The 21,566-nt window shown below is 35.7% G+C and overlaps 2 protein-coding genes across 3 annotated transcripts in view; both read right to left on the bottom strand.

Annotated features, from left to right (window-relative positions):
- Positions 1-4,346: 4,346 nt before the first annotated feature.
- LOC108971991 (probable serine/threonine-protein kinase mps1) lies at positions 4,347-5,828 on the bottom strand (the record flags this gene model as incomplete). Its single annotated transcript, XM_018938393.1, has 1 exon — positions 4,347-5,828. A coding segment is annotated over one exon (672 nt), but the record flags the coding sequence as incomplete, so codon positions are not given.
- The window catches only part of LOC108973121 (zinc finger protein 1), a 56,304-nt gene continuing 40,543 nt past the window's right edge, over positions 5,806-21,566 (bottom strand). For both annotated transcript variants that reach the window (XM_018940154.1, XM_018940164.1), the window contains exons 4-5: positions 6,125-8,765; positions 5,806-6,025 (exon numbers count right to left, since the gene is read on the bottom strand). In XM_018940154.1, the coding sequence (XP_018795699.1) occupies positions 5,832-6,025; positions 6,125-8,765 (2,835 nt within the window). In that variant the 3' untranslated portion in view covers positions 5,806-5,831. The remainder of the gene's footprint in view (positions 6,026-6,124; positions 8,766-21,566) is intronic.

The following is a 21,566-nucleotide window of genomic DNA, read 5'->3' as shown; positions in this document are numbered from 1 at the left end:
TCAAATGAACCACAGATAAAATGGAAAGCTTTTAAATTAATAAAACAAAGTATTTGTATTTGTTTTCCTAATAGTAAGTTAAAATATTGCAACAATTTGATGAAACGATAATTAACATCTATACATTTTCCAATAGAACCATAAAACAAAAATATCAAGTTAAAGAAATACAAACTACGAATTCAATAATTTCTAGCGATTTCTCTGTATATACACAGTTTTATTTTTTGATTATGTACATATGTAAATTTTGCTTACAAGTTTTATTAAAGAACATAACAGTTAGTCAGTTTACGAAAATAGTAGTGCCTATTTTGAAGAAGGAAACACAGAATATTTTTTTATTTATTTTTTAATACTTCTATAGTACAACGTGGCCTACAATCTTTAATATTTTCTGAAAACGCCAAATATGGATTGAAACCCATGCCTCCTGACCACTAGCTAAACTTGTGTTGCACTTGAGGGATTGGATTCAGTTCCAGTTATTGTACTGACCAAGACATTGCGTCGATATTTTTTGATGCAAACCACTCCTCAGCAAGTTTGTTCGTATGGTTTGGATCGATTTGTAAGAGTAGTAACCAAAAAACTCAAATTATTTCTTTTAACTTTTGAGCTTGTACTTGCTTCTTACATTTCGTATAATCCTCTCACCTTTAATACTGACTTTCGCTTTAGCATTGCATATAATTGTGCAGCTGTATCCCCCAAAACTTCGATTCTCTTTTTTCACTTAAACTGAAACAGCTCTGCGATTTCAAAAAACTTTCATCAGACAAAGTATAAAATTTCTTAAATAAACTAACTTATGGCAACTATCTTATCATTTTTTAATATATCTACACCTAATACTACTACGTATTTCAATGAATCGCTTGTTTTTTTTAGAATGTACAAAACTGCGTCATAGGAAAAACAGCGGAAGCACAAGTAACGAAATTTTTCCGTTTTTATAGTTTGAAGTGTTTTACCAAAACAATAAAACTTGTTGATTTGGAAAGCCCGCATAAATTAGAAAAGCTCCATTGATATAAGAATCTCTTGCATTACTGTTTTCATGAACACCACTGTATATCCTAAATATGTAAATATTACTTAATCTCAACCACTTCGCGCAAATAAAATGAATTAATTTAATTTTCAATATATTTTATGTTTTATTTATATTTTTTCATTCATTCGTATTCTTTTAATGTTGTAAATTGTATAATTGTTATAATAATAATAGTTTTGTAAATTCATTAAGACAAAAATTGTGTACGTGTGTATTTTATTTTGGTGTGCATACTTGCGTATGCATGAATGTTCCCCGACGCGTTTGCTTCGTTTTCATCGCTTTTTACACTATTTTGATTAAAATACGTTTACGCCAAGAATGCATTGTATATAATATATATTCATTTATTTATTTGCTTGCTTCACTTCCATAATTACATATATTTTCAATTAGTCATTTATTTAAGTATATATAACGCTTAATGTTCAATGTATTTGGTAAAAAATAGCTACAATCAAGCTTAAGTTTCGCTTCGCCTTGAATGTTTGTGTTGGAAGCGTTTTGCTCTCAAACATACGCAATTACATGCACATATGTATGTATGTGTGTAGAAATTTTGTAATCAAGGCCGTTACTTAGGAGTAATTAAAAATAATAATACAACTAATTTTAAACTAATAATACATACACACAATGTACAGCTAAAACAAGCAGTAAAAAATTATTTAAAAAACTGACTTAAAATTATTTAGTAAAACAACTCAAAAATAACATTGAACAGATAAACACATACAGACAGTTGTTATGGCTCTGCTTTTACTCTTTTTAACCTTATGGCACTGTTGCTTCTATATAACTTCCAAGAATAGTATTTATTAATTTATTTGGATTGGCGCTGATTTGGAGATTTACAATGTATTTGTTTGGTTATTATTATTTTTTAATTAAATACAACTTGTTGCTATAACTAACGATTTATAAGGCATTAAAACAAATTTCTTCAGGCGCTTACAGGCCGAAAAATTTGTGCTTAAAAATTAGGTTTTTTTTTCATTTTCATTTTAATTTCAACTTTACTTTTAATTTAACATTCAACTTTTGTGTAATTAAACTTGTTTATTTATATGCTCTATACGTAGTTTATCAATTAAAGTAATTATTTATGTACGCTCTAATAACTTGATTTCACTCAATATTTTGGAGTTTATGGCCGCTAAGAATTCACTGTTAATGGTAAAAAACCGTAAATATAATTAACATAAATTTATATACAGACAAGTACGGATACGAGACTTACAAATAAGAAATACGAGGATTTGCTAAAACTAACCTTAAAACTTAAGTGTACATACACAACTACAACCTTGTGGTGGGGGTTGTGGCGGCGACATTGCCACGCTTATTGTGCTAACAGTACATGTCTTTGGATTTCTAGCTTGATTGCTCGGTTAGGATATACAGGGCATAATTTCATGCGAAAAAATTTCCAAAACCTTGAAACCGAAAATTTTATTAAATTAATTTTATAATTACATTATAGTGATGCGTTAAATTACTTTTGTTGCATACAAATTATTCTCTTTTAACATTAATTTTTTTTTTCTAATTTAAAAATTCGCATTTATCGCTGGTTCTCAGGGGGCTTGAGGAAGAAACGAAATGTGTTCGTTGTTTAGGAAACCTTCTTTATGCATTTGTGTTTCTTCAATTTTGCGCACCTTTCTTTTGGGCACACTTTTTTATTACTTTTTTCTTAACCTGCTGCTTATTTTTACAACAACTGTAATTTTATTGAAGACTTACTTTTTTGTGGTGGCTTGCATTGTTAAACTGCTGAATTTCATTGTAATTGCTTTTCCTGTCTTTGAATGAGTTTATTTTTATCGGGCGGGTGTTAATCATGTTTTTGGCAAACGCAATGTGTCGCGAATTGGTGCATAAATTTACAAAAACAAATGCAGGTAAAATATTTATATAGCGAGGAAGCTTTGGAAATTTGTTGTCTTTCGAAACTCATCAAAATATCCGTAAGTTTCTTATTGTCCATGAATTTTTACAAGTAGGTTAAGTAGTTAATTTTTTAGTTTTCAAACATATTTTGCTTAATTTGTATGTATTAAATTTCAAAGATTTTGGTGTAGTAACTTGAGCTTAAAAGTTTGTGAAAAAATTTTGCTATGCTATTAATACAATATTTTTTGTTGGTTTTGCTTTGTTAGTTTCCAAACATTTCGCCTTATAGCTATTATATTTTACGCTTTTACCTCAAGTTAGTTATTTAAATTTACTTCAAACTCGCCTACAACAACACAATTCCGCAATTTACAAGCTAAAAGTAATTTTAATATTATTTACTAATTTTAGCACATTTAAAGTTCCAAATAAGTTTCTTAATAAGGCCAAATTAATTTTTCTTCTTAAATATTAACATTTTTTTTTTATAATTTTCACTTCATTTTAGTGAATTTTTTATAATTTTTTGTGCTGGCTTACAAAGTTTAATTAAGTTCCGCATGCATCTTTGCTTTGTTTTAAATTTCCCTAGTGGGCGTGGCATGTGATAAACCTGTGTTCTTCGCTTTAAATCTTATTTTCGCTTGTGGAATGCTCGTCGTAGTGGTTTTATTTGTTGCGTTTGAATGCTCCCAAACCTCAATTGAAATAAAGATTCAAGAGAGAAGGGGGTTAGAGGGCATGTACATATGTGGCTTGAGGTTTTGGTGAATTCTTGATAAGCAAATAACAAGAAAAATAAATATTTTTACAAAGAAAAAAAATTTAACTGTAAATGGCATGTCATTTTGAAGACTGTATGTTTGTGTGTGTGTGTGGTGAATAAATATTGTTATATTGCTTGAACATATACTATTGCATATTGGTGTAATACAGTTTGCGTGACTTTAAAAAATACAGTGTTTGAATACTATTTCTCTGCTTTGCAGATTATTTAAGAAAACTATTGTTTGGTTAAATACTCAAATAGAAGGCGTGAAGTTATGAGGTTTTTTTTTGTATTTTACGAATTTAAAAGGTTAAAGTTTCTACTTTAATTATTAAAATATTTTTCCTTTAAAGCAACATATTGAAATACAAAAATAAATTAAAAGTAAGACAAAAATAAAATTTCACGTTAGTGTTCAATAAAATTTTTTTTTTAAGAAATCGAAAAATAAAGTGATGCTTACTTTTCTTAATATGTATTTAATGATTACTTTAGTGCCCAGCCCATCGGCTGGCACTTTACAGCTAAAAAAAAAAATGTACTGACGTTTAACGTAATGAAACTAAAAATATTTTCAAAAAATATTAATAAAAATTAAATAAAAAATTAAAAATATTCGATACTAAAATAAGAAATACTTGTTTCCTTCAACTAAATTATATTTAGAAACTTACAAATAAACATAATTAAAAACTAAACATCAACTTCAATAGAGTATTTGTTTGGTACTGGCCAGCGAATTTGCTCGTGAATGCACGAAAATATTCGAAAATTTCAAACCTATACGAAAAAGTAATAATAATAAATTCTTTAAACCGAAAGGTTACTCATTTTATGAAAACAAAAAACGAGATTTAACAAGTTTGTTTAAATTTGAGAATGTACAAACATCAAATCATTACCGGCTGCTTCTTAAAAACAAATAATTTTTAAAACTAATAAGTTGCGGCTTATAAAAAACACACTTTAAATTAAAAATCAATATTATCCTTTTGCTACGAGCTTCTGTGCCTGCACAAAAATTAAATTCTTACCCAAAATTATTTATGCACAATGAATTTTTAGTTAAAATCGAAGAAGAAATAATCAAAAAAACTTGCTTACAGGTTATTTCCCCACTACACTAACGACATTGTAATGAGCATTTGGTTTTCGAATGTGCTTTTGAGCTTATTCGGCTAAATACGAGTATTAAACTAGTTATGGCTTAAGTACGAGCTTAAGTGCGGAATTCCATTTACGTCTTATAAATTTCAATTTGACTGGTGTACACATTTTGCAAACGTGCAAACGTGGGCTATTTAAATCGAGCGCTGAATACGAGCATGCACTATTCAGCCGTGAATTGGTGGAATCGGCCATACAGTAACAGCATAAGCAGCGATTTATAGCGATTCAGCTACTGGCTTACAATTTATTCAGCTATATTGACCATCAATTCAGCAGACCCATTTTATTATTGAAGAAGTCGAAGTATTGCTGGCGTTGTTGATGTGTACTTGTGGGCGGCATCGTTTGCATGGGTGGTCCGGCGAAACGTGGTGGTGTCAGCAGCGCTTGGTCCACAATTTGGTTAGGCTGTTGATGGTATAGTTGCGGCTCGCTCACGCTAAGATGCGGCATATCGTGTGTGCCGTGCAACAGCGGTGGTGGTGGCAAAGGCGACGCTTGTGCCCGATGCTGTTGTTGCTGATTGAGAGGCGGCGGCAACATACCAGCCATACCAGAACCGTTCAACGGTGGCCAAACCATATGTGGAGGCGGTGGTGGTGGTGGTGGCGGCGGTAGCAGTCGTTGCGCTTGCAAACGTTGTTGCAGCTCATTATGCTGCTGCTGCCGCTGATTGTGTTGCTGTTGTTGTTGGCGTTGCTGGAACGCCACAGTCGCCATTGCTGCTGCCGTTTGTTGTTGTTGTTGTTGTAAGTGGTGGTGATAGAGCGCGCCATTAGCATGATTGCCAAATTTTTTACGAAACTCTGCGATATTCAACAGATTGCGGGAAGCGGCCGCTGAATTGCGCCTATGCGCTGATTTACTGTTATTCGATATTGTTCTTGTTGTCGATGATCTTGTGGAGGCGGATGTTGATTGCGCTGAGTTGTCGTTTACCTATTCCCTGTAGGGTTTGCAGTACGAATAACGGTGATTCATGTGCTGACTATAGGAACCGGAATGTGAGAAGCGTTTGAAGCACTTGCTGCACTGGAATGGCTTTTCGCCACTATGCAAGCGTTTGTGTTCGGTAAGATGATGTTTGTGCTTGAAGGCTTTCGGACAGTCTACACACTGGTAGGGGCGTTGACCTGTTGAAGAGATGAAAAAATGTTGCGGTCAGTAAAATTGCCTAAACTTCGTACTGTGTACAAAAGAGGAGGGGCGCACTTTATGACGCTTTTGCTCACCGGAATGCTCGTACTTGTGTCTCGCCAGCGAGCTCTGCTTTGCGAACGCTTTGTCGCATTGATCGCATACAAATGGCAAATCCGGATCTCCTGCATGTCCGTGTGTTTCCACTTTGGGACGCTTCGGTTTGGCGAGCAAACCATTACCAATGTAGTCGTCATCATGCGAGATACGTGAGTCGTCATCGCGCCAAGAGCGCTTCTCTGAACCGCCTGGGCTGAGGCTGGTACCGCGATAGTCGGGGAATTTAATACTGTTGATGAGCGGATTGCAAGCATAGTCGCTGGGTGTCATGCGGAAAATCGCGTCCATTGGCATCAGGCCCCGCTGCGCCCCGGCGGGCAGCATATACGGTGGCAGATGGCCGGCCAGTGAGGCTGAGAAACTGTTGTTATTGCTGTTACTATCGTGACGCGGTGCAATTGGTTGTTGTTGCGTTAGCGGCGCTTCATTCGGAGATGGTGTCTGTCGTTGGAAATGATGACTCCCAGATGGCGCGCCGAAGTATACAGCCGCTTGCTGTTTGAGCGACTGAGGTACGGATGCGGCGGACGATGGTGAAAGCGATGAGGGCGGTGACATCGATGCAGACATTTTACGACTCAAATTAATAGCTTCATTGAGATCTCCGCTGCCGACGCTTTGCATTGGCGCAATACCGTATAAAGGTGAATGCTGTTGCTGCATGCCATTGCGTTTCACCGATATAGGCCAATCGCGTTTCAACGACAGATCCAATGGTTGTTCTTCACCCGTGCGTAAACCCGTTGACAGTGCAGTGCGCTCTAACGCGGCGGTAGAAGGAACGCTCGCTTCGGTGGCGGGCAAAGCGAACGGTAGTTTCCCATTCGCCTGGTGGTAGTTTTGCATTTTACGCTCGCGCGAACGATTGTTCTGAAACCATACTTGCACAACGCGTGCGTCCAACTGCAAACGTGCGGCAATCATGCGAAATTCTTCGCGACTGGGACGCGCATTGATGGCATAGTGCTGTTTAAGCTGCTGTTGTTGTTCCTCGGTAATGGCTGTGCGCACGCGTACTTTGCGCTCGCTGCTTTCGCTGTTGCAATCGTTGCGCGAGTTGGAATCACGCTCGTCTTGGTAGTCTTCAAGATCGCTGGAATGCAATAGGGAAGTCGTTGAAATGCCAGACTGTTCGGCAGAGTCATCAATAATATGTTGCGGCCGCACTAGAGATTGCGCTTGTTGCGGTTCCTCTTCATGTTCTTGATGCTGTTGCTGAGTGTGTTGCTCTTGGTAGCTATGTTGAATCTCCCGTTTGATGTAACCACAGAGCACCTTTTCGTGTTGTACCAGCTCAGTTTGGTGATTGAATTGTGTGTCGCAACGGCTACAGCGCAGCTCAGAAACGTTGCATGCACTGGAGTCAATTTGTGACTCGTATTGTACGTTGCTGGTGGGGGTGGAGGTTTCGATTGGGCGAGATTCCTCCATTTCGGCCGTGCTGTCTAATTCCTGTTTGATAATCGGCATAGTTTCCTCACTCCCCACTTGTTCAGCTCGATCGTCATCTACTGGAGTGACGGGACGATGATCCTCCACTTTGATTTGCGGTAAAATGTCTTTCTCGGTGGTTTCTGCAACTTCTTTATTATCTAACTTCGGAGTATTTTGGCGGTTTTTTTCCAAAATGGGTGATCCAATTGGCTCACCATGTCTCGCTTCAATTTCTTCATTGTTAATCTTCTCTTCATCAACAAGATTGGAATGGTCCTCCGCCTCCGATGCGACTTTTTCCGACTCAACTTCCTCCTCATCATCATCTTCTCCCTCTTTAGCATCACTCTCGCCCAGATCCATTACTAATTTGGGCTCATCCGGTGTCTCCTCCTCGTTTGTCTCATCAATCGACTCATCAATGCGCGCTGTGTGTTCTTCCACTTGTGGCTGCTGTTGTTCCCGTTCACTGAGGCTTTCTTCCTCGCGCTGTTGTACCTCATGCTGTTCTTGTTCATGTTGCTGCTGATGCTGCTGTCCCACTGCCGTCAGCTCCAACAGACGTTGTATGTTGTAAGGGGATAAGCGCGGATTAAGGCCCAAGCTGTAGAAGGGATTCGGGAATGTAGCTAAAAGTGCTGCATTCATAGCATTCATGTTATAATCGTCATATTTATGCAGCAAATGCTGATATAACGGCGGCGGGTTGCCGTTCACGAGCGCATCGCTGGCATCCATGGCATAGTAGTTCATATGTGGTGGCAAACCAGCCGGCAACGCTGAGTCCACATTTAAGCTTGACTCTGTCGGTCCACTTGTATTTAGAGCGTTGCCATTATTCGCGTTGAAGCGTTTAATGTTTTGACTCGGAGCATTTTTTTCCAGCGCTTTCAGCATAGCGCGATTCGGGTTCAATTTCATGCCCATACTGATGCATTTCTTTGAGGTCATGTGTGAGGAGTACGAACCGGAATGTGAGAATCTCTTGCCGCAGTTGTCGCAGCCGAACGGCTTCTCACCCGAATGGATGCGCACATGCTCCTTGAGGTGATGCTTGAATTTGAAGGCCTTATCGCACTGATTGCACTTGAATTTGCGCAGCAGTGCGGACTCGTCGTGGCTGATCATGTGACGCTGCAGCCGATACACATTGGCGAAGGCTTTGTGGCATATCTTGCAGCTCTGTAATGGAAAAAGGGAGGATAGCGAGATTATTAAGTGTGAGGCCAAAGTTTGTAAAGTTAGGAACATGATTTTAATATAGTTGCTCAACATCTTTACAATATTTGCAAAACATTATGTTTAAAATTTGAGTTCGAGTACCGCGCCATTCGAAGAACAGCAGCATCATGTTAATGCTTTGTACTCATTCACCCACCCTGTTGATTGAATTCAGCTGTGGGTTTTTTCAACATCACCGCCAAATATATTATTCACGGAAGTAATTATACCGCCTGAGTTTTGAACTATGCTTTCGACAAAAACTGATAACGCCGCAAAGCAAAGCTTTGGATTAAATTCGCACTTGGAATTTAGGTAACTAACTACGCATTTACGGTCAGGGCGGCCACCGACTAACGCTTGCTTATCTGTTCTCTACCTACAAAAGTTTTTACACGTGTATTCTGATTTTATTTTTTCAATGAGACAAAAAAGTGACGAAAACGCTTCAACAACCCGAGTAATGATGCTGTTAAGCTCGCTGATAAGAAATGTCAGGATTTCGCCAGCGGATTAGTTAGAATGTGAGCATGCGAGTTCGTTTTAAAAAGAGTATAAAAAACTTGTAATCTATTTTTTTTTTGTTTTAAGTGTGATAAAAAGAAATTAATTAATTTAAACAATTTTTTTTAAATTACAATTTTTTTAAATTTTAATTAAAATAATATCAAGCGTTTAAAATTTGATAAATATTACTATTATATTTAATTAAAAAATTTTAATTATTTTTTTTTACTAAAAAATGTATCTAAAAATATTCAAAAAGTTTTGTTTCTTTTACCAAATATCGATTAGAACTAGCCCTTGCTTTACCTGCCTACACACAGCCTTCTTCCCACTTGTGCACATCCAAATAGCGAGTTGGAGCGGGTTATGGACATTTTATGTCAAATTTCGAACAAGCACAACTAAATCATGCCGTGAAAAATATAATAGAATCAAGCGCAAACTAAATGATTTATTATATGAAATAATGCATTTATAACAATACAACTTCAAAGCCAACAAAAAAAGCACAAAATTCCGTAAAAAAATGCAAAAATGGCAATGAAGCAAAAAATAACAAAAATCAGCTGAAAAGGTTGAAAAGAGAATTGGCTTTCACGCGCCGCTGTGAAAAGTTATGGCAATAAAAAGTGAAACAAATGAAAATTGTGGCTAAATTATAGAAATATGCGGCGGATGTCAACAAAAATGTAAATTTATTCTTTCAAACGGCAAAAAAAAAAGATCTAAAATAAATAAATATTTACCGAATGAAAGCTGGTCAGCTCGTTGCTGCTATGCAAGACAAGAACGCTCATTATTTAACGAACTGCTATTGTGTACCTTATACCATATACTATTAATAATGTTTAATAAAAAATCGCTTGCCGTGCGTGAGAATAAAGCTCAGGCATAATAAAATATCAACTGATTTAACAGCAGAATGCGCGATCACAGGCGTTCGTGGTCATGCCCATTTACATGTATGGAGTGTATATATGTTTGTTTTTGGAGCAGCTTGAAGCAGGTGGAGTAAACAGGAAGCAATACGAAAAATAAAGCAAAATAATAAAAAATAAGCCCAAGCACAGGGTCGCATGCGAAAAGTTGGACTATGCATAGATTTTCGTTTTCCMAATATAAAAATATAAAATAAAATAAATATAAAACATAAACAGAATTTGGCATAAAAAATGCTGAAAGCAAAGACAAACACTTAGTGGGATAAGCACACTTGTAAGCGCGCACATGTCTTCTGCTCTAAATATTTCCATGATCCGCTCTTTTGTTGTTGTACGCCGCGGCTAATGAATAATGGGAGCAAAGTTGAAGGTGTCAAAGCAGCGAGAGAAAATTATTCCCATGACAGTTGCCGCGGCAATTTCCCAACTGCAATATACACAACCTGTGGTTGACATACATACATACATATGTAGATAATTTTTTATATGTACATATGTATATATGTATGTATAAATACATATTTATGTACGCATTAGCATTTACTTGTTGTAACAGTCGCCTTCGCAAAGGTAAATGACATGATTTCCTGACGGTCCCCCAACGCACGACGAGTGACGAGTTGGAGCAGCTCGTAAAAGGGAAATGTTTCTCGATTGATATCCATTAGCAGCTGAGTTACTCATATCATATGGAATGTGGTGGCAGGTGGGGCATGACAGGGCCATGAAAGTCGTGTAATTGTGAATTTCGAAGTTTACTTCTGTGGGTATAAAAATCTAAGAATGTCATCGTAACATTCGTAACTCAAGCGCCATCGAAGAATTGAGAGTAAAGTTTTCTGATCAAACAGACAGCAGTTTAAATTAAGTTTAATTAAAAAATAATAATTTATTAAAAAAATATATAATAAAAAATCACATTACATTAAAAAAAATTAAAATAAATAAAAAAATTGCAAAAAAATTAAATTAATTTAATTTAATAAAAAAAAAAATTTAAATAAAAAATAAAAAATCGTTTGGTAAAATTTCAGAATTTGAACCTGTTGTTTAATCCCTTAAAAATATACTCAAATGACATCTGTCGGATCTGATGACTCATCTGCACTTTATACATTTAAATACCAACAGCAGATGAGGGCAGAGGAAGCGAGAGAGAGAGCGTGCCTGAGTAAGAAAGAACGTAAGCTAGCAAGAATGTTTGTTGTTGTTGTAGCGGAAATAGCTAATGAACGCAAGGTGTGCTCATCGCCGTTCAAGTGGATGGATGCAAAAGCCTGCACTAAGAAATGGTAGGGCTAAACGGCGTAGAGCAGACCTCCTCTTTACGTTCCCCGAAAATCACAAATGAAAATACCAAGAAATTATTAAGGTCCCTCAATTTCCATTACATTTAACCCACGCCAAAAGCTGCATTACTTCAAAAGGCCGCTTTTCTCTTCACTTCTCACTTGCCCCCACCACATAGCTTCACGTGTTCCAACAAATAAAGCGCAGAGTGCATTAAACAGCGAGGAATGTAATAATTCGCTTGGCGTGTGGCACACACCTTCTGACACAACGCTGGCCGCTTTTATGGTCGCTGCTAATTTTTGAGAATGTGCACGCTTTGATATGCACTCAAACGACAGCAATAACAATAAACGAAAACAACAACACATTCGCGAACATACAGACACACAGCAAACATCACATATGCCAACAAGTGGATGTGTGTTTCAAAACAAAATTTCAGTGATCGACACAAACTGCATCAATAAGGCGCACAACAACAACCGAAAACAATCACAACAGCACTGAACTAGAACAGCAGTAAAATGGAAACTATGTTAGCAAAGGAAGGCGAAAGAAAAACAAACAGAAATTTGAAAGCAAATCTTTGCGCGGGTGAGATGAAGGGGGGCGGTGCAGGTTAAATGAAATGTGTGTGTTGACAGAAAGATTAAGGTGACACCAACACAAGTGGTTTCGGCACAGAAGTTATTGGCAAAGTAAAATTTACAAACAATAATAATGTTAATGTAGATGATTACTAAAAGCAGTGAAGCAGAGAAGCTTCAAGAAGTACCGAAGCTGAGAGCGGAGCGAAGTTGCGGGCGATAAAAAAGTCATATGGATTAAATTTTTGTAAGCCTACTAACCTTTTGTAACCGCTTTTCTTCAAATATTTCTATTTTTGATTTGGAGGTTAGAGAAGCCTACGGTGGTTTCTATGAAACTAATGGTTAAATTAAGTTTAACATTATATGGTATGACACAATGTTATTGGTAGCACTGGAGATATACGACTATAGCAACATCAATTGACAAATACGAAACGACTTTTTCGATTACCATCTAAGCTAATCAAAAAGGTTTGTTTATTAGTGTAGGAAGCTATGATGTGTTTTCTATAGCTACTAATTAGTATGATCTAATTATGATTGATTCCTATAGATATAAAGGTAGATAGATATATGTATGTTGTTGTGAGCTTTTCTCGAGAAATAGTAATAATTAACAAAATAAACTCCAGGAAATAAGACCTGCAATTAAAAATTAATTTCGCCGCATTTTCCATCCACACTATTTATTGTCATTATGACCAAAAGCAAACTAAGCCTTAGCTATTTGTGACAGTTATGTGGCTGCGGTTAATGCACGAGTACATATGCGCCCAGCTGCGTGTGCGCGCCAGTCGGCGACCCCAATTCAATCGAGGTGTCAAAACGTAATGCCAACTCATGCACAAACACCGCTACAAAGGCGTTCATTTAAATGGCTTTAGCCATTTCAATTAAATTCCTACTCACATAATAATTACATGCAATTTATTCGTAGTTTTCTTGTTTTTTTGTCGTTTTGCTCGCGGCTGCCTGGATCGTCTTAATTGAAAGTGTGAATCATATTTCACCGGAGCAGCGGCAGCGAGTGGCCGAGCGAGTGGCTCATCAGCAACGTGAGTATGACGAGATGCGCTGGAAAGCAAATTAGATCAATGCACAGATGAACGGATGAATGCCTCAACACATGCACACATATACATATGTGTCTATCTCAAGTGTAAATACGTGCAGATATGTACATATAGTACATACATACATATATGTATATATGTGGATACGTGCCATTATGACAGATCAGTACTTGCCAACCATCGGCGTGAGTGAGTGAGCGATTGTTTATTTTGGCGATCGTGATCGGCATGACGATGGTGGCGTCTGTTGTTTTTTCGTTAATAGTTTTAATAAAAATATTTGCATTCGAAATTGTTTTATATTTTTATTGCGCCTTACACCATATATGCCGCGGCTAGCTGTAATTGTACATGTGTATGTGCAAACGTTGTTTGACAAGTGTGCGATGTGGCGCGTGATCATTTCGCCTGGCTCGGGCACGCTTGCTACTCCATGTGTGCAACAACAAAATAAATTTATACCTATACATATGTAGCTATATACATATATAAAGTAAATAAAATGTCTTTTGTAGTTTTTTAACTGCTCACTTTTATGTAGATTGTATTTAAAAATAGCGGCGCGGGCAGTTGGCGGAAGTTGCGGTAGCTGTCATTTGGCTTTTCTATGCTTGCTGCTGGTTAGTTGAAGTGCCATGACAGAAAAGCTAGTTTAGAAACATTCTTCAATTTATATGTTGACATAAGTATGTACCTATGTATTTCGTGTATATATGTGTGTGTGCAATGAAAATGTGAGTAATGCTTTTGAACTGTTAATTGAAGTGAGAATTAGTCATGCGCTCGTTAAAACTATTGTGGTGGGAGATAAACTTCAAAGAGTTCTTATAACAGTATATAAAATAATTGGTGGACCTCATAAAAAATTTACGAGTAAATAAAATGTGTGACAAAAAAGTGTGTGGTATTTTACATCTCTTTAATAAATAATTGATTATAACAATTAATACAACAGAAGATAAATTTGTTTCATATTATATTTTATATTGAAATTTATAAAAAAAACAAAAAAAAAATTATTTTTATATAATGAAATAAATATCAGAGCTACGAGTTTTTGTATTAAAAACTATTGCATGACAAATATTGTGAATTAAAAACTGAATGTTTACTTCAATTTTCAATTCAAAATTTTAAATTGCAAAATTATTTCGATTTTTAAATTTTTAATTTATTTTCTATTAATTACTTGGTATTAAACATTTTTTTTTTCAATTTTTCAATCCGGTAATTAGAAATTAAAAATTCCTTTTTAGTTACATTTTCTGGTTTAATATACTGGTATATATGAAATACTTTTTTCAATTTGGCATTTCGTATTAGAAATTTATATTAAATTTTTCAAAGCGATGCTTTGTATTAGAAATTTACAAATTATTTTTAATTACAATATTCCGGTTAAAAAATAGTAATTTAAATTTTAAACATAAACCACACCATACTGTCAACATATTTTTATTTTTTCTTATGAAATTTATGATTAAAAAAACTTTATTATATTCGATTCAGATTTCAAAACCACAACTTAAAAGTTCCTCATGATCTCTTGACATTTTTATAGCGGCCTACTTAAATACACACATGCTTATGTATGCATATACACAAAAACACATGTAATCAAATTGTTTATTTTTTTCACATTTGGGTACTTTTGCGCAGCGCTATCTAAATACACGAGGCAGTCAGCCAGCTTGGACACATTTGAACAGGAAAATAAACAGACAAATTCTGAATTGACTTGTTTGGAGGGAAGTCAGTTGGCTATGGGCACATCTACGCTTTACTTTAAACTTTACTCCAACACTAACACACATTTCCGCTTCCGTTAGGGAAAACATTCTGCACTTACCTGTTTGTTGTTTTTAAAATACTTAATGTGAAAATAAATAAATCAAGGTACTGACATTGAGTGATAGCATATTTTCGGAGATGCGGTGGAATATGCCACAAAAGAGAATTTATCTTTTCAGTTGCAAGTGCATTTTTTACAAACATATGCATACGTACATATGTATGTATGTTCGTACATGCTCAAAAATGTTTTCTATAAAATTGTAAAATTTTATAAAGAGTTCCAATGTTGCTTGTAGTTTTATTTAAATTTTTACTTGCTATGTATTTATTATTTAATTTTCATTCAACTGAGTTACTTTTTTGAATCTTAACCAATTAGCACGGCTACAGTATTAACTCGCCCTTTCTCTTTCTCCCCAAAACACGTTAGATACTAGAAGAAGTATGTATTTGTTTTCCACCTGTTTACTCTCCAACAACTTTACCTGTCTGCGGCTTCTCACTCTTACAAAGCGCACTCAAAACTAACAAATAACGTCGCTTGTTACGATTATCAACACGAGTACACATACACTTTCGCACATACCCATGCCTACCATTTGCTACACCTGTTTACTCTTCAACTATTGGCGTTTGCTCGCTTACGACTATGCAAGTCACCGATGCGAGCAATATCTGAGCTCATTGGTAGGTGAGTGCGGACATGTACATGCATGCATACACATGCATATAGATAGGGAATTACGCCTACCTTTGCGGCCATTACAGCGTTACTTATTTACTTTATATACGAAGGCGGCGGAATGACGAGGCAAACAAAGTTAATCATGAAATCGCCTACACATATAAAAATACATATGTGTAAGTATATTTGTAGAGGCCGATGTATAATTATAGTAAATAAATTCTTAAATTAACTCTTATCGATTCAAAATATGCACTCGTTCGAAATGACGCGATACTTTTTGCTGTGCGCATTAAGCGTGTGAAATTGAAGCAAAATGAAGTAAATGGAATTGGTAAAATGTATTTAAGTGGGGAGTTCATGAACTTCATTTGATTTTACTGCAATCAGCATTCATAATCAGCAAGGTATGCATGAGTCAAGCCCTGCCGCTGCACGATTGTACGACGGTGACTGCAGGGCACCAAAAACGCTCAGTCAACGACCGGATGTGCTCAATTGTGTAACCACCTTGATGACTGGATGGCAGAGAGTACAATACATTGTAATGTAGCGATACGAAGGAGCAATAGGCAGCACAAACACGAAAACAAATTGAAACAAAAAACTGTATAAAAGGGAAAAGGTATGTATGTACAATTTTATCTGCAAAAAGAAACCACAATTACTGTGCTGCAACCAAAAAGTTACATACATACGTAAGCACATAGAATTAGTGTAGAAGTGTACCACTTTCCAAGAAACAAGGCTTCCTCTTTCTGCTCCATCAAATTTATTAGCGACCAGCCCAATCACGCACCGCTCAGCAACCACCAGCAACATGTGGTGAATTAATTAGTCGCTCCGCAATTAATTCAATTGTTTGTTTATTAATATATTTCCAAAGTATTATTCTTGCCTTCAAACATATACGCTTCCAGTGTCAGCGACTCAAAAGCGACTGTGAACCTCTATGTGTACGGCATCTCAGGTTACGCGGTCTGACCTCTTCGTTCAGCGAGCACCCACCCATGTGTATGCAGTCGCACTGCTCGCTGGTCGTTGATTTATATAAATTTATACTTGGAACGCAAATTAAGCGGAATATTAATTATTAAAAATTTCCTGATAACTTCGGGTACGGGCGAACACGACTTGGTACGGCTCGGTGCTGCTGCTGCTGGTGGAGGTTATGGCGGATCGCTCACCTTCGCACCGCTATATATATGTATGTATACATATGTATGTACAAATATATGTATATTAATCGAAAATGGCACAGCTTGTCAATAATATTATGAGTTTCATCAATGGCGGCAAAATCAGCTCGAAACCTCCAGTCTTCCTCGTTTATGCATTATTCAATTGTAAAATCCCATTTTTATAAATTTGCTTATCAGCAATGCTTAGTAAATACACGCAAATACAATAAACATAAATATGTATTATACATTGGTCCTCTTTATCGCATTGTGCTCATTAATATTTGTTGTTGTTGCGAGTTTAAAGTGAACTAAGGTGTTGGTATCGCTCGCGACTGGTACCATTTTGCTGTAAAAACTAACACAAGCATCTCTACTGTATTTCAAAATACACGGTTTTGTTCTGTATGAGTCGTCATAGTCAGCAATATGTTCGTCTTTTATTTTTATGGAACTGGTTATTACAACACGTTACATTAAGTTTGCCATGAAGTTTGTAATACCCAGAAGGAAACGTATATACACTATATAAATGATAAGCGTGACGAGCTGAGTCGATTTAGCCTGCCTGATAAAAACGTTCTGTCTATATAAACGAGAAATAGTTGCCACGACAAGGGGGTTACCTAACTGGAATGGACCCGGATTTTTTATCCGGTCATGGACTGTCAACTTGGCAGAATTCTGCTGCTACAACAACAACAACGAGAAATAGTCCCTCAGTTTTTGAGTTGTCGAACTGAAATTTCTCCAAGCAGCTACACCACCGATATCGGACCACTATAGCAAATAGCTGCCATACAATCAAAATTAGTTCTGGAGTGTATTATAGCATCGGTGCAAAATAAGTTAACTTTTTTATTTTATTATTGTTAAAATATGTTATATATTTTTTTGAATTTAATTATTTTACTTGGGTTGTGCAAATAAAAGAAAAAATCTACAATGAAGTCCCAAATTTGTAATGATTGCCTATATAATCTACATACATATGTATGTATGTTTTATAGTCGCTGATTAAACTGTAGGAAAGTATTTAAGTTGAAGGCGCATTTACAAATCTGTTTTCGAAATGAAAAGCAAAATTAAAAAAAAAAAATCTGTTTTCGAAATCAAAAACAAGATAAAAAAATGAAATCAATTTTCTCTAATTTTCTTTGACTCCCAAAATGTGCTTATTTTTACCTATTTGCTACGAAGTAATTATGCTTTTTTGCGCACTTTCAATTGCGCCAATTTAGTGCGTAAAATGTTGTATGGCTACATTGGATTAGCGTTGCTTGCCTTTCGTACTTTCACTCGCTTGTCAACATGGCGTATGAGTGACGTACAGCAAAGCGCCTAATAATTGGCTGTATAATGCAAGTCACTCGAACAGCCATACAACATGCGACTCGCTGTCTTTGCATTAAAAGCTCGTGTCAATGAACAGGCTTACCGCCGGCACACTGGTATGCCACCGTCCAACGGCCCCCCTCCGCCATGCATCGCCACCACCATCAGCCTGACATCACTCAAAGGGGCGGCCACATTCGACGATGGATTGTCAGTCAGTCAGTCTCATTCAAATTTGAATTTCGTTTTTGTTTCACAAATCTCATCGCCTGCACTGCCCCTCCATCCCCCTCACGCTGCCACTAGTTCAACTAAATTGCCAGTATCGTTTGTTTTTGTACTTTGTGTTTTCTGTTGGCTTAATGCGCTTAATGTGTCGCCACACAATCGGCCGACAAGTCTGCTCGTACTTCAAGGCGAGACTGCACGCAGCCAACACACACACACACACCCACACACACACACACACACACACACAACTGTAGTTTCAATGATATGCGTTGAAGTGAGTTGACATGCGTTGTTTGACAAAAAATAGCACTCAAATTTGCTGCGAAAAAACTTAGCGCACCTGTTGGTTTAAATTAAGCGGCGTTGAAAAATTGTACAAAAAAAGTTTAGCTTTTCTACGCATCGTTGAACACTGATCTTTGTGGTTGTTTTTGTGTTACTCTTCTTTTCCTGTTTTTCTGGCTTTGGAGGAACGATAAATTTTCAATTATACAAAGATGCGAAAAATGTGTTTGCGGCAGCGAAAAAAAAGTTCGTTGGCGCAGTCACAAGCGACAAAGTGCAAAATCGCAAGAGCAGCACTCAACGTAATTATTTAGAAATTGCGATCGCTTAAGTGCGCTGGACACTTTTTAGGGTGCAAAAAGGAAAATAAATAAAAATAATATTTATTTTAGCAAACACGCACGTTCTTGTGTGTGCATGTAGGTTTGTGCAAAAGCTTGAGCAGCCAAACAACCTGTGGTGACGCGCAAGCAACGATTAACGCACTTAACTCTGGGCGGCCAGCGACAGCGGCAATCAATTGCTCGTGTGCTGGCGGGGAATGACGGGCACTTTCCGTTCCGTGCGCTGGTGAGCGACCCAGATTAACGGTTCGTATTTGACGTTATCAGCAACGTGTTAGAACTTACGTAAAAGCATATTTCGCAAAGGTTCTTAATCTACACATTCGCCATGCGCTTCTAAGCAGCAGCCTCTGCTTAGGAACTGAAAATTCATGTCAAACAACAAAATTTTTAGCACGCCCGTGAGATTTGTAAACAAATACCTTTAGTTTGCGGTGACACTAACAAAAAAATGGCAACTGAAGTGAGAAGTGTAAAGAAAAGGTTATCAATGAATGAGGCTAGAAAATTCAATTACTTTGAAATGTGTAAATTGAGCAAATTTGCAAATAAAACATATTTCCATAATCAGTGAGTTTCGTGAGTGAGAAATTATATTTAACAGGGTCAATAACACGCCACTCTCACACTTTATATACATATAACTTACATATACACCCTTAATTCAGATTAAATTGCATTACATCGTGAAAAGTATGGGAAATATTATTCATAGCAGTTGTCTCAAGGTATAAACATAAATTATTGTAGACGCCATTAAATGCTCGAATGCTGTGACTTATACCAACAATTTATAAAAAAAATTGAATTAACATTTAAATAAAATTTTTCGACTTTATAATCTCGAAAATTATAAAAAAAAAAATTGGTGAATTAACAATAAAAATATTTTTTTATTTTGTAACCTCGAAAATCTTAATTAAAAATAGAGTCATAATTTTTAGTTCTGAATTTTTATTTATTTATTTAAAATTATAAATAATTAATCTACTTGTAAGAATCAGCACTGGCTACCAGGGCCTTCGGCTGGTTCTGAATTTAGGATTAAAAATTTTATTTTCAATTTTTCATTGCGATTTGGCAATCAAAATTTTCGATTTTATAATTTAACTATATTATTAAAAAAAATTATAAAAAATTTAGAACCTAATTTTTAAGCCAAAATTTGTAAATAAAAAAAATGGCAGCCTTGATTTAAATCGACTTATTTCTAATATAAGGTTTTGTAGAATACGAAAATAATTATTTTTGAACGCCTTTTTATACATATTATTAGCATTTACATATACACATGTATTTGTATTTTATATAACACTTAATTTGATATACAGTCAAGCGCGCCGTTTATAATAAATAAAATTTATTAACTTTTAATGCGTTTATGCTGCTGTCTGAAATTAATGGAAATTCCGGTGGGGCGTGCACATTTTTCACATTAACGCTACGCCGTGGAAAGCTACTAAATTTTGGATCTTTAGCTTTCTTATTTCTCCGGCATAAATCTTTTTAATTTCTCTTATACATATTCATAAAATGCTTTCCCTTTAAATATTTGTTATTTTTTGTATACGCTTTTTTAATGCACTCCGCTTGGCGCTGACAATAGCAGCAAATTGTGCGGAAAACACAAAACACCTTTGAGCGAGAAATCAAATTTAATTGTATATAAATTTTTTAGTCAAAATGCCATGCATAAAAAGAAAATTAATTTAATTTATATACAAAATTTGCGTCATTTTGCAACTAGAAATTTTTAGAAATTTTCTATGGACAAATGTATGTATGTGTAAAAATGTACAGTGTGAAAAAACCACATGTTGCATGTGGAAATATGAGCTCTTAAATTTCTTCCAAAAAGCCTCTAGAATCAATTATATTTGACTTTTATTTTTGTTTTTAATTTTTTTTAATTTTAATTTTTACAGATTTTTTTATGTGGACAGTTTTTGACGATTTTCCCTTGCCACTTTTCTCACCACTTTTTCCTAACTAGTCGCAAACCAGTTATATTAGCACTGGTAATAACTTAACTAGGCTCAAAGTAGTTTCATATGCACCAGTAGTATTTCGACTTGAACTTTTTACTAACTAGTCGCGAACCAATCAAATAGGAACTAGCAATAACGTAACTAGTCCCAGACTAGTTATATATTTGTTGCTACACACTTTTTCTGTCTTTATTTTTGAACTTTTTACTGAATTTCTTAAAACTTTGTATTTGTAAAATCAAAAATTATATAAAAAAAATAGTACATATATGTTTCTTTATGTACGTATGTCACTATGTATCGATAAAAAATTCTATAAATCTGAATTAAAATTTTTTATAACTTATAAATGTTTTCTTAATTCCAAATCCACTTGTTAGATAGGCATATACTTACATATGTATACTCATATGTATATAAAGCATGTAGGCGAACCAGCACCAACTTGAAAGCGCCTTTTCAGTTGCAAATTATTTATGTATATTGGTGAAAATTTTGAAGCAAATCTCAAGTGT

The sequence above is a fragment of the Bactrocera latifrons genome, unplaced genomic scaffold, assembly GCF_001853355.1.
Source record: "Bactrocera latifrons isolate USDA-ARS-PBARC rearing strain unplaced genomic scaffold, ASM185335v1 scaffold_11, whole genome shotgun sequence".
NCBI lineage: Eukaryota > Metazoa > Arthropoda > Insecta > Diptera > Tephritidae > Bactrocera > Bactrocera latifrons.
The sequence above is the reverse complement of the archived record's forward strand: the minus strand, read 5'-3'. Positions and strand labels throughout refer to the sequence as shown.